General features: G+C 37.6%; 1 protein-coding gene across 1 annotated transcript; it reads right to left on the bottom strand.

The window, feature by feature from the left end:
- Nucleotides 1-552: 552 nt before the first annotated feature.
- On the bottom strand, nucleotides 553-14,163 carry LOC123457500 (vomeronasal type-2 receptor 116-like). The gene is made up of 8 exons (XM_045141382.1): nucleotides 13,961-14,163; nucleotides 13,397-13,412; nucleotides 8,369-8,400; nucleotides 6,229-6,523; nucleotides 5,025-5,831; nucleotides 3,626-3,853; nucleotides 2,613-2,736; nucleotides 553-1,466 (listed from the first exon to the last, which is right to left on the bottom strand). Exons 1-8 carry the CDS (start codon nucleotides 14,161-14,163, stop codon nucleotides 553-555), a joined length of 2,619 nt encoding a protein of 872 aa, XP_044997317.1.
- Nucleotides 14,164-14,531: the final 368 nt, after the last annotated feature.

Here is a 14,531-nt window from a genome sequence, read left to right as displayed (position 1 = left end):
AAGGTTAATGTACAGACTTGACTTCTTCCAAAGGGTAATATACTTCTATCTCTTACTTATACCCTCACTGTATATCTGAATAGTCTGAGCACTCGACTGCAACATTTTTAGTCAGGCCCAAAGACATTTGCTCTGTTCAGCAATATTCTACAACAGATTTACATTGAAAAACTGGAAGAATGGATCAGATACATTCCACATGATCAAGACTGATAGGAGCACAATGCATGGTACATTAGCAGGTTTTTTTTTCTTTTTCTAAATGTTTTTATTTACTAATCTGAGTAAGATGGGAGAAAATGATTATTCTTGGTGTTGCTACCTAACTACAAAGGCATATGCCACTTTGTGAAACTGGCTTTCAGTAGGTGCTGGGTAATGGAAACTGGCCTGAAGTCTGTGCAAAAACGCTGGTAATACTGTTAGAGAACAAATAAGATTTGTACACATAAACAAACATCTTACCATTTTTTAGTATTTATTGGCTACTATAGTGTAAGAGTTTCTTTGAGATATATATCAAACCAATACATGTGAGTTAAAATTTAAAAATCAATTGGATGAACCATATGTTGTTTTCTTAGTCCTCTGAAGAGAGTTTCTACTTGGTCTTAATATAATGATGTAGCACTTGTGAAAAAAGATGCAACCTAGCAACCCTGCACTGGAGACTAAGATAGAGAAGACCTCCACCATCACCATGGCCTTCCCCTTGGTGCTATGGTAGACAGGGAGGAAGGTGAGCCACACACTGCAGAACACCAGCATGCTGAAGGTCAGGAACTTGGCTTCATTGAATGTGTCAGGCAGGTTTCTGGCCAGGAAAGCCACAGTGAAGCTCCCTACAGCCAGAGATCCGAGGTATCCCAGGACACAGTAGAAGGCAGTGACTGAGCCTTTGTTGCACACAATGATGATGTGACCATGTTCTGAGTGTGCATCAGTGTCCACAAAGGGAGGGGATGTTCCCAGCCAGAGTCCACAGAGAACTAGTTGGATCAAGGTACAGATGGGAATGATGAAGTTAGGTGCTCCTGATACCAGCAATCCCCTCATCTTTCTTCCTGGAGCAGTGACCTTGAAGGCCAGAACCACAGTAATTGTTTTGGCCAAGACAGTGGACACAGCCACAGTGAACAGAACTGCAAAGGTGACCTGCTGCAGGATGCACTTGGCGGTGTTGGGATGTCCTATGAAGAGCAATGAACAGAGAAAACAAAACTCGAGGGAGATGAGCAGGATGTAGCTGTTTGTGCGATTATTGGCCTTCACAATCGGTGTGTCTTGGTGCTTCACAAAAACCCCAAGAACAAGAGCAGTGAGTGCAGAGAAGCACAGGGCCAAGCAAGCCAGAGCCATCCCCAAGGGGTCTTCATAAGACAGAAATGTCACAGTTTTTTGGAGACAGTGAGTTTGCTCTTTGTTGGCGTACTGGTTGATTGGGCACTTCACACATTGATCCATATCTGGCAGACAAAGCAAAGCATCCTCAGGATAGTGGCAGTATTTCCTTCTTAGTCAAAGTATACTGCAAACACACGTTTTAGAGGTCAGTCCTGTTTGTATTCCTTGTTCCTACTGGCAACAATTAAGGTAGCTTGCTCTATAGCCATGATTCCCAGTTAATAAAGACCATCTCATTAATTATACAGTATCTCATACTGAATATTTCAATCAAAGTAGATTTTTCCATTTATACCTCTAATGTTACTTTTCTTAATCATGTTTTCTAAATTTCTGTTCACACAATTGCAGTAATTGTGTCGGCATGTCATAGTTATTCTATATTTTATTATTTTAATTCTTTTATGATGTTATCCCAGTGGGTACACGTCAAAAAAAAAATGTCAGTCGTATTTCTTTTTTTTATTTTTTACTTCATCTATCGACACTCCACCACTCCCACACACTTTGATTTCTGGGACACTGGAAACATCCTCTAGGTATGAGGACACGTAGCAGACTCTAAGATGAAAATATGGAGGTATTAATATCTACATTATTATTTAAATCCCTTTTCTCATATTTCTTACAGCATTTAGGTACAACTCTAGAATGGTTAGGTTTCCTGAAACAGGATTTTAATGTTTGGGATATGCTATTGTCTGTTGTCTTAAATTAACTTCTCTTTCTCAATTATTTTGTATGTACTCACTAGATGCTATTCTAACACTCACAGTATTGGAAAATTACATATTTCTAAAGCTAAAATAATGACATCTATGGGCATTTCTTTTCTGTCAGTAACCTACTGGGTAATGGGAAAATAAGTATGTGAAAGATTCCTTCTTGTAATCTTCAATGTATGTAGACTCAAAGCAGATTATATGTATGTGAAGAAAATATCAGGTGTCATAATCCTTGAAAGGGATAACATATTCCTGGATTATTACATTTCAAAGAGCTTATTTTTTATTGTGGGGGAATTAACCACTACAGTGGATCTAGGTAATAAAAATGAGGTTTGTGGAGGAAAGTGAGTGCTATTTTTGTGGTCAGAAGTATTTATCATGTTTTAAACGTAATTATATTATCTGTCTCTTCAGGTCCCATCCAGGCAGAAACCAGTCCCCAGAATAACTGGAGAATTTCTACCTGAAACATCAACTTACCTGTTTTGTTAGAAATTTCATTTTCAGGGCAAGGAGAACAATCAAAACAGCAGGCTGCCTTTCCCTCCTGTCTGAACTTCCTGGATCCAGGCCTGCAATTCTCACTGCACACAGAGGAGGGGATCTGGGGGGGGTGGAAACCAAGCCCCACAGAAATGTATTTTTAACAGTTAGGATTTTTTTTACTCCATTGACAAATATATACTAAAACAATGCATTATTAATGAACTTATTTTCCACACAGACTGTGGGTTCCTGTGTCCTCTGGGGCCTGGCCATGGTTCCCTGAAAGAGCTCAGGGCCAGGGTGGGTGAGCACGCAAAAGTAAAAGACTTACTGGAGGAATTTTGGCATGAACAGCTTTCTCTGTTTATTGTCAGGGAAATGGGTTTATAAGCATCTGACGGTGGGGGGAGGACCCTAAGGGGACTGGTGGTTTTAAATGTTGCTAGCCTATGCCTAGGAACTATCTTTCCAGCATGTAGGCAATGGTGGGGGGTGTTGGAGGATGTGGGGGTGGGGAGGAAGTGGTGGATCAGGTGAAATATGGTCTCAGGACTGTGTGAAGGCTACCAGCTGATTAGGAGTTTCCTAGGCACCTGTCCAATGGTCACAGGGTTATGGGTAATGCCACCTAAATTCAGGTGTGCAGGGGTTGGGGAGGGAGTGGCCTTCTGTAGCCCTGTAGCCCTAGGGTCCTTAGCAGTGCCTGGCAGCTCAGGCCCCTCTCTTGAAGGCTTCAGTCTGTGCCTGGCAGTGCCTGACAACATACAATATAATTTAAGGACCACACTCCATTTAGTACACTGAAAGTTGTCTTACGTATGGAGAGTTTGATAAAATATTTTGTTGTTTCCAAATATTTTTCATAAGACAGAAAGAAACTCTAGGACACTGGAAAAAGGATCCTATAAAACATGTTGCACTTGACCAAACACTGAAGGGCACACATGGCCCCACATGATGTTTGCATCTTACGTCTATGGTAAAGCATTACAGTGAGTACAACATACCTGCCTGCTCCCTGTTGCCCACTCTTGTGTCTCATCAAACAAATACAATTGCTGACCAAGGGGCAGATGTGGAGAAAATTGTCCTATTTTCACCTTTATTCCAAGACCTTGTGGAAAATTCCAAATGTGGAGAATATCATACTCTGCATCAAATTTTGTTTTCTCATTAACAGTCACTAGGTCTCCAACAGGGTTCAAAAATTGCAAGGTCTTCAGGGAGCTGTAAAGCTAAAAGAGACGTATATTGAAATTAAGTTTGTACACACATATAAACATGATATATGTTGTGGGTTAGACCTTGCTTTTTTTCTGTTCATCCTTCAGCAGGAAACTTTATTGCAAGTTCCCAGTAGTGTGAAATAAATGAAATTCTACAAATAAATTAATTACTATATTTTTATAAATTTCTTTTTGGAGAAACTGCTAAAATGATTACTAAATATTATATAAAGCTAGTGATATAAGGTTTTTAAATTACTTTTGTACTCAGTGAATACAGTCAGGTTGGTACCATTGTCAGCGTCCTTCCTGACCCCCACCCCTAGCAGGGACACTCCTAGTTGGGGAATATGCGCTGTGTATTGTGGAGTCAGCCATCAGTTATGAGTAGGAGGCAATGTAAGATTCTAAACCCATTATATTTATGAAAATCAAGTAACTTTCAGTACTTACAGTGAGTCAGAATTACTTTAACAACTTATATGTACTATCAATCAAACTGATCAGGATACTTTGGCATGGGAAAAGTAAGATAGATATTCAAGCACTTCATGATAAATATCTGGGATTACATATCAAAACAAAACATTTGGAATGGTATCAGGACCATCTGTCACAATAAACATAGTTCACTCAAAACTGAGATCATTAATTTCACTGTCCTCTTTTTCAATATATTCACACAGTGGTGATTTATCACGTGTATCAACTTGACTTAAATAAGAATTGCCGTGGACACAAATTTCTGGACATATCTCTAAGGAATTTCTATGTTAGGTACTTTAACTGGGACAACTCACAATGAACACATATGGCAATATTCCATAGGCCAAGGGTCTATTATCACAGAAAGATATATATAACATCACTTTCTGCTTACAGACCATGTATTGCCATGGACACAGTAATTTTTGTTGTTTTTTTATGCTCCTGCTTCCATATTGTCACCATCATGATGGCCTCTACCCTTGAAATGTGAACTAGAATGAAAGCATTCTTTACTCAATTTCTTATGTCAGGTATTTTCCCCCCAAAAGTAATTAATAATCTCATATCTAGATTCACTTAGTAGGAAATGAAACAATATAGAAATATTCATAATTGAGAAAAGTACTCCACAGCACCAGGGTTTCAAAATGTGTGCAACAACTTAGAAGGGAACACTGATGACAATACATACCTTTGGGCAGTCAACTAGGTGTTGAGGTTTTGTTGCCTGAATATCTACGTGTTGAAAAAAGAAATTATGGTGGGCATATGCCAAAGCATACACAGCATTGTATAGATTATAAGTCTCATCATTCATGGCCATGTCAAATCCTTGACCTGCATACCACTCTAAAGAGGTGTTGGGTGAAGACTTATTCTGTGTTCTACATTTAGATTCAATATTTGAACAATTAAAGTACATCCATTCTGACTTCATCAGAGAAAGGTCTATTGGATATTTTGAAGTGTTCATTGTCTGAATATTTTTTTTGAAATTGGGAATCTCCTGATGGTGGTTAGAAAAAATGAAAGTCCCATGAAATGAGTCAAAACTAACGTCTCTGCTTGTATGTTTGGTGACAACATCCCACTGTGAAGTGGTGACCCAGATCCTCTGGATGCCTAAATAGGCCCATCTTCTGAAGCTCACTTCTACTGTGGAATTCATTTCACCATAAATCATCACAACATTTGCCAATGACGTCACAATTTGGTTATAATATATCTCAGCCCTTGTATTGTATAACTCCATGTTTAATGGTATCTCATTCACAAAGGCTAAACAGACTTCACTTCCTTGCATCTTTTCTCTCAAATCTGAGAGAAATTGAATACCTTGGTCATCATCAGAGATGATAAGCCCTACCCAGGTCCAGTTGAAATGAAGCAGTAAGGAGACTATGGCATAAGCCAGTCTTGTGTCCTTGGGGGCAATCTGATACAGATGAGGATACTGATAATGGTCACTCAGAATAGGATGAAATGGGCCATAGTGAATCTAAAGGACACAGAACATAGAAATCAATATGAGGAAGGGAATTGGAAACAAACTCAATCCATGATCTGAATTGTGCTAATCACCACATAGGGAGAATGGTGGGAAGGATGTTTGTTACCCAATTATTACTCATATGTCACTGTCCATAAGGTTCTGGAAAATTACTTAGCAATGTGAGTGTTGTAGGAAATCTGTTTGTATGTTTCCCCACTTCCTCCAATCAAATCTTAAAAATGAAGTGTTGATACCCCACAAAATCACTGGTCATTAGCTCTTTGAAATGCATTTGACAATACATGCATAACTCATGTCCCCTACTTGAAATACCACTAAGCACATGAGAATGGTAGTAAGGGGGAGGGGTCAGGATTTATACTGTATATAACAAAAGTTTCACCTGTGCAAATTCAAAGAGCTTCAGAAATGTCCCAAATTTGATACTTGCTGCCCATGTTGGTCCAGTAAGACGTACATAACATGAATGTTGTCTACACCTGTAATTAGGAATCCAGTAACGTATTTTTGCTATCTTACTTAGATAAGGGAGAAGTTTAAGTGAATCATCACACTTGGACTCAAGGAATTCAAATCCCACAGACATGTTGGGTAAAAGATTGGAATTTCTGTTGATCTCCTCAGTGGCAAAAATCAGTGTCAGAATATATTGATATTTTTTGACTGGCAAACTGAAAAGAAACACAGTGATTATTATGAATGAGTTTCCAAACAGGATAACTTTGAAACAGATAGATTGGACATGCGATACCTGTGATAAATGATGTTTTTTTCCTGAAATTCTCATGTAATCATTCACTTTGATGTGAGGATATGAAACCGCATCACATAAAGACCAACTGAGAATTCTTTCTTAATTGTGTAATGGCAGACCATTCTTAAATGCATTTATGTTTTAAAAATATCTAAAGAGGGCTGGGGACATGGTTCAGCAGTTAAGGCATTTGCCAGTGAAGTCTAACGACCCAGGTTCTACTCCCCAGAACCCATGTAAGCCAGATGCACAAGGAGGCTCATGTGTCTGGACTTGTTTGCAGTGGCTGGAGGCCCGGGTGTGCTCATTCTCTCTTTCTATCTGCTTCTTCCTCCTTCCCTCTCTCTCTCACACATAAGTAAATTAATTAAATATCTTTCAAATATATCTAAAGAGTTTGTTTCCTGTTTCCAGCTTGAGGATCTTGAAAATAGACCTGTGCCACACAGTAAATCTGCCTATATCTTTATCCTGAAACTCATAATTGTAGGAAACGCACAATAAAAGAACCAGTGATCTAATTTGTGATCTAATTTTTGGAGTGTATATGTGGGTAATATACATCTTCATGTTTGGGAGAGACAATATTATATGTGAGAATGTGAGGAAGAGGCCAGATGCTTGTTTGAGTATGCCCATAAGTCAATGTGAGTTGTTTTCCTCCATTATGTTAAGCATCATTAGTCTGATGACTGGACACTCACCAATTTGGTGAGACTAGGAAGCAAGCAAGCTCCAGGACTCTATCAACCTCATCTAGTGTTGGAATTATAGATGCACATCAACATGCCAAAATTGTATCTGAGGGCTGTGGACTTGAAATCAGGTCCCCATATTTATGCAGAAATCCCACTATAAATCCCTACTCTATGGCAATGTTTTACATATCATACTGCATCGACTAAGGTCATGCTCTGATTAATGCTGAATATTCAGTCAGTCCTATCCACTTATGGCAAAATTTGGCTCTTATACTGTCTTTGAAATTATGGTATCTCCTCTCATTATGGCGTGAAATCTATTTGATCAGCAATTAGAAGAGTTGACCATTGTTTCTGCAATTCCATTTGCTTCCTGTATTATATAAATCCTCTTTGCTGGGACAAAATAGCTGACAAAAATAACGTTAGGGGTGGAGAGATGGCTTAGCAGTTAAGGCATTTGCCTGCAAAGCCTAAGAGCCATGCTTGAATCTCTAGATCTTATGTAAGCCAGAAACACAAAGGTGAGGCTTGCACACGTTTGCAAATGTGCACTAGGGGACACACGCATCTGGAGTTTGATTGCAGTGCCTCAGGTCCTGGCAGGGCAGTTTTCTCTCTCTGCTTCTGCTGCTTCTCTCTCTCTCTCTCTCTCTCTCTCTCTATATATATATATATATATATACATATATATATATATATATATATATATATAATTAAAATCAGTTTAAAGAGGAAGTATTCATTTCAGACTACACTTCTGGTAATCTTAAATAACAGTCAAAACTTATAAGGAGATTATTGACAGATAAGGCATGACAACTGGGACCCGTTTTTTTTTTTTTTTTTTTTTTTTTTAGCCAACAAGCAGGCAGCAGTGCTTAGTGAAGGGTTTGCATTAGCAGCCAGCTTTCTCCCTTTTGCACATTACAGAATCTATGCTCTGGAATGGTGCTGCGCACTGTTAAGTTAGATATTCCAACCTCAATTGCATAGTCAACATCATCTCACAGGAATACTGCCCAGGGTTGACCTAATCCAGAATATCACTCTTGTCAAGTTGGCAATCAAATGCAATGTCATAGAAAATATTTTCCACCTGTTCCCTCAAAAAAAAAAAAGCATCTATTTAATGGCAAGATATATTTTTGTTGAGATTAGGAAATTTTTCTCTTTTCTGATCCAATCTTCTACTTGGAGACATTTTTATTAGATATGGACATATTTTGTAGGTAAACAACACTTATTGGTACCATCCTTTCCCTCCTCCTTGCCCCTTTACTGAAGAGGCCTTCCTCTCTGGGGATGAAAGTTAACACCATGGGAATTGTGGGCCATGTATTATGGGGTGGGGGGAATACCTCTGTGTACAATGTCCCAACTTGTGGATCTAACAATCTTTCCACCCCTTTCCTCAAAATTTCCTGAGCCATGCTGGGAGTATTTAAATCTATTTCAGTGATGGGTCTGCTTGGAGAATTAACACCACAAATACTCAGAGTTATTTTTGTAATTTAGTAGTGATTTTAAGAGGCAAGGGGCAGAGTGTCCATTAATGTGCAGATTCTGAGCAGCAGGTGGCACCAGCAGTAGGAAGGGCACATGGACTGGCTCTGCACCTGGGCTCACATTTGTCATCGCAGAAGTGATAGGACAGGTAGGCAGAAGGACATGAAGATGGGAACTTGCTCCCAGACTCTCACTGGAATCTGCCAATTGGCAGTGTGGGTGGAAGGAAGGACATGGAGACTGGTTAACTACCCAAACTAGTGTATGTGATTATGCAGAGCCCCATGTGAGATGCTGGCCATAGATTACATAGGCAGGAGAAAGTGGTGTAGTGACTAGGAGACTGTGCTTACATTCACGTGTGAGATCCAAGTGCAGGTAACAAGGGCAGAAAGATAACATGTGGGAGCTGAGGTTTGTGTTACACTAGAGGATGGATGGGTTATGCAACCCCCAAACATTGTTTATCAATGTAGATCTATTGTGTTGATGGTGATTATGAATACAATTCTTCTGGCATTGTCCTCTGCATTTATGTTGCATGTTTTCTTAAATTTGTATCACTACTAGACTGCTAGTTTACCTTACTAGTTTACTATTATACCTGCTTAACTTACAGCTAGTTTACATTACTAACCTTAGTGCTTAGTAAGTAAGCAGAGAAAACTCAGGATTTGGCATATTTCACATGTGAAAATTTCATGGTCCCTTAAACTTTTTGATATCTCTGTAAATGTAAAATTTTGATTTCCTCTATTATTGCCTCATTTTTAAGTCTTCTCTAATCATAGATAGACAGATAGTTTTGTAGATCATTAGAATTCTTCTGTAGATATATTTTGACTTTATGATTAAAATATTTCTTAATAATCACTGATGTTGTCTTTTTATGAAATTTTAATATCTAATAATTATAACAGGTTATGTTCAAAAGAATTCATTTTGGAGTTTCCAATTCCACATTTCACTGGGAGCACTATCATAATATCTATGAGGAATTGTCTCACTAATTTTGTATTTTCACTCAGAATTTTAAACAATTGATTTCTAGATCAAATAGGCCTAATTCTATTATTTTCCTATTCACAATTATCTTCTTTTGCTATCACCAACAAAAGAAAGATTGCTTCTATAGTTAGTAAACTTTGATAAGCTGTGCCTTTCACATTTTAACTTATAGACTATGTGCAGCCTTAATTGAGATATTGTTTTTCTTTGTAAGACCTTATCCCACCTTCTGCAAAGTTCCCTCAACCTAAAGGGGTCAAGTTTTTGTTTTTTAATGTTTTTTATTTATTTGAGAGCAACAGACACAGAGAGAAAGACAGATAGAGGGAGAGAGAGGGAATGGGCGCGCCAGGGCTTCCAGCCTCTGCAAATGAACTCCAGACGCATGCGCCTCTTTGTACATCTGGCTAACGTCGAACCGGGGTCCTTAGGCCTCACAGACAAGCGCTTAACCGCTAAGCCATCTCTCCAGCCCAAGGGTCTAGTTTTGATGTCCTGTTTGACTCTGAGCATACAGTAATCACTTTATATTGGCAATTACAACTTCTGGTTGCTGATAGAGTACCAAGAAAAATGGAACTAAACGTTTGAAATGGCTGCTAATGATATCTGGGAATCATGTTAATAGGTGATGTAGCCACTGACAAATTTCCTAACACAAGGTACATAACCTTTCACTAAATAATCGTATAAGCAACCCTAATTTGTCTAATTTTGTAAAGAAAAAAGAAAAATGGGCAAGAAGAATGTGTTATTGGGTAATTAGTGAGAATAATATGAAAATATTTTTATACATGTGTCAAAATGTCAAATACAGAAGAAAGTAAATAAGTATTAAAGAATTTCTTGCTTATCCCCAATACCCAATAATCATTCTTTTTTGCAAAATTGAGAATATTTTTCCTAAGCCCCAAGATCAGTTTGTGGCAATTTGCTTCTGGCTACTAATCTTTTTTTTTTTTTTTTGATTTAAGTTTACTTTTTTTCTATCTGTCAAAATTAATGATGAATGGTCTGGGGAAATTTCTTAGTGGCTATGGCATTTGCCTGTGAAGTCTAAGGATCCCAGTTCGATTCCCCAGAACCCATGTAAGCCAAATGCACAAGGTGGCACATGTGTCTGGAGTTCATTTGCCGTGGCTGGATTTCCTGATGAGCCCATTCTCTCTTTCTTTCTGCGTCTTCCTCTGTCTCTCTCTTAAATGGTAAATAAAATACTTACAAATTAATGACACACTATTATACCCTACACAATAAAGAATGATTATATGTGCACAGAGTTATTCAGCATCTTCCCTGGTGGTGTTTCCCATTTGACCTGCCAACTTGGGCACAATCACTGTGCCCTTCCAGGATTTTATCTGTAGGAAATCAAAGAATTTTCATTCAAATTCTATTAGTTCAGTTATGTGATACTTATTCATTTCCCATAGCATCATTCTTTTGTATACTGATATTAAATATGCTTGATCAAGGGAGAATTACTTTATTCTTTTGTGGGCATTTCATGGGCAGTGGAAAATAGCTGATATGGCAATGTTCCTAGTACAGTAAAGTATGCTCTGGAGTACAGATTCTAATGTACCTATGGGGAACAAAGGAGTGATTTTGGAAACCATTGATGAGCATGAGTCAGGAAGAATCACAACACCATTGATACCACCAGGCAGGTTGTGATTCTTTTGGCTCTTCCTGAACCCATATAAATTAGAATGACTTGAATTGGAGTCCCAAAGTTCTGCTTTTACAGCAGTCCTTGAGGATGTTGTTCATGCATTTTAGGTGCTAGAAGTATAGATTTAGGAAAAGGCCTTGGCAACACAAAGATAAAATTAATCCAAAAATACATGAATATTATGTGTCTACTATAAGGTAATATTCTAAAAATGTAAAATATGAAATACATCAGGATCAAAATGTTAAACTATGGCAACCTAAAATGTATACTTAAAGGAGTATAATCATTCATAAGTCATTTTACAAGACTTCAGATTAGAGGAATTCTTATTTTTACTTTAAAATTCATGAAGTATAATAATACATAATTTTCAGCTTCAATGAAACAAACTTGAGCAGGCTAATCCTCTGACATAGTAAGACAAGGAGTACAATGAATGGCCAAATTCAAAATTTCAAATATTTAGTCATATGCGAAAATTCACTTGGAAGACAAGACAGCTTTTCTTCTAAATGATGCTGTGAAAACTGGGTAACCACTCAAATAAGAATGAAAATGGAATAGTAACTCTCTCCCCAAATAAAAATTTCAAAATAGACTCTCAATCCAATAGACAGTCATAGAGAAAATAGCATATCGCAGAAACATTTCCTGATTATGAGTCCAAGATGTGGTGTTTTGTCATATTAAATGAGAAGGGTCAAGTTAGATTACTTTAATAAATGGTTGCACACCAAGAATACAGAATGCAAATGAAAAACATTTCTGGTCATCATTGATGTTGTGGAGGATAATGGTCCAGAAAATAGCAAAGAGAATAGCTAAATATATATGACTTATAGCCCAAGAAATAGGGATAATAGTAATGAAAAATCTTAACAGAAGCATTATTCAATGTACTTAATAAGGGTGTGTAAGAAAATGAAGTCCTATTATATTTGGTTAGGAATGGAATTTCCTGTACTTATTGTTAACAACACTGTTGTTCCCTTCTAAGATCCAGCTCTATCAATCCTGGGTATAAACTTAAAGAAAGTGTTGTTAGGAGATATAAGAAGTTTATAACATTTTGTAAAATACACTAGGGCTAATTACAAAATAAAACAAAAATGCTTGCATTTATAGTTTTCATTGTTTTATTGTTCACAATAACAGGTTATAAAACATACCTTAGCATTTATCTAATGAATGTATTAAAAACATGATGTGTGGACAAAATTTATTCTTCAGTCATTAAGAAGAATATCCCATAATTTGTAAGATACCCATAGCTTTTCCTGTGGTAAGTAAGTGAGCCACACACAAAAGTACAAGAAATGGTTGTCTTCAAATGTGGAAGGTGCAAAAAATTTACATAAGCTGGGCATGTTGGCACACACTTTAAATCACAGCACGTGGAAGGCACAGTTAAGAAAATCATCGTGAATTCAAGACCACCCTGAAAGTACAGAGTGAACTTAAGGCCATCCTGAGCTAAAGCAAGATCCTACCTCAAAAAATACTCATAAAATTTAATTAATGCATATATGGACAGTACATGTAGTAAAGTAAAGAAACAACTTTTTAAAATATTTAATTTGTTTTCTTATCTATTTGTTTATTGTGAACATTTATGGCATGATAGATCCTCTGTCATTACAAACAAGTCAAGATAATGTGACTCCTTTTGCATGTGGCTTTACATGGATGCTGTGGAATTGAACCTCTGCCAGAAGGCCTTGCAAGTCAGCAGCTTCAGCCACTGAACTATATCCCAGAGGAGTCCACCTTTTTTTGGAAAATATATTTAAAATTTACTGATTTTTTATTTAGATATTTAGAAAACATGGTTTCACAATAGCTCAGACTGATCTGGAACTCCCTGAATGTCAACCAGGGTTTGAACTCAAGGTGATCTTACATCTTTCTCCCAAATGCTAGGATAATAGACATGAGACATTAAGTCTGGTGACATAAAATATTCATCAAATATAACATTTTATAAGGAAATATCATGGAATCTCTTACACAAGAATTTGAGAGATGAGTGTCTAAGTGAAAAGACTGTCCACGGTTCGACAAACACATAAAACTGGTCCCCTTTGGAAGACCTTAGGAGTTACATACTTATGGATGAAAGATGAGCAGATACTGGAAGGGACACTTTTTCTCAGCCACTTAATATTGACCAAATGCCAGTGGAGTTTATTGTCAGGATAAGGAGGATTTAATATTGGGCAAGGAAGAAAGCACTATGCCCAAAAATCCTAGATATATACATTGGAGTATAAAAACTCATATTCACTTGATTGTGGGAAAATACTGCTTTGTAAAAGCAAAATAATTTTTGGCTCATTTATAAGTGGCATACTTAGGAATAAAAGAGCAAGGGATCCTCCAAGTGTTGTTGTTACCCATATGCAGACTTCTTACACTTTATTCATGACTTTGAAAGAGAAAATTAAGAACCAAAGTTGACACTTACCAGGAAAGCTTTCTTCTTAAATCTTTTTCTCTCCTAGGCTTCCATGATATCACAATTTCAAAATTACAATCCTTCCACATATCTCCATCATTGTCTGTGTTTTTCTTTATTCTCCAAAAGCAGCTTGTTTCTGTCAAACTGCAGAAGAGTGCAGAAAGCATCACAAGAAATATGGCAAGCATTAGACTGGTCAGCTTCCCCATTTCTCAAAGCTCGCAGTCTGAGCTCAGATGCAATGTTCAACATCCAGTAGATACACAAATCACACGTGTATGCTTGTGCGTGTATCTATCTTTACTACTACTGCTGGCTAGGGGGAATATTTATATCCCTAATGTCCTTCTTCCCAGCCTGTGTCACCTCCCTTGAGAAGTACAGAACACAGCCATGGGGCATTGCACCTGAGGTCTACATCATGGTCAAAAACACATGTTGAAAAACATGTTGTGAGGATTATTTCTGGTTTCAGGTGCTATGAGGTCATGCATATCCAGGCATGAATGCCCCTGAGATAATATGAGCACTTTTGGTCCCAGACTCATGTCAGCAAGCCATTTGGATGAAAAACACC

This window comes from Jaculus jaculus, unplaced genomic scaffold (assembly GCF_020740685.1).
Source record: "Jaculus jaculus isolate mJacJac1 unplaced genomic scaffold, mJacJac1.mat.Y.cur u25, whole genome shotgun sequence".
NCBI lineage: Eukaryota > Metazoa > Chordata > Mammalia > Rodentia > Dipodidae > Jaculus > Jaculus jaculus.
The sequence above is the reverse complement of the archived record's forward strand: the minus strand, read 5'-3'. Positions and strand labels throughout refer to the sequence as shown.

Coding starts and splice junctions, on each gene's coding strand:
- LOC123457500 (XM_045141382.1), bottom strand. CDS start 14,163: ATGGGGAAGCTGACCAGTCTAATGCTTGCCATATTTCTTGTGATGCTT. Junction 6,524..8,368: donor TTCTATGACATTGCATTTGA/TTGCCAACTTGA, acceptor CACTGTGTTTCT/TTTCAGTTTGCCAGTCAAAA. Junction 1,467..2,612: donor TGAAATTTCTAACAAAACAG/GTAAGTTGATGT, acceptor TTTGTCTGCCAG/ATATGGATCAATGTGTGAAG.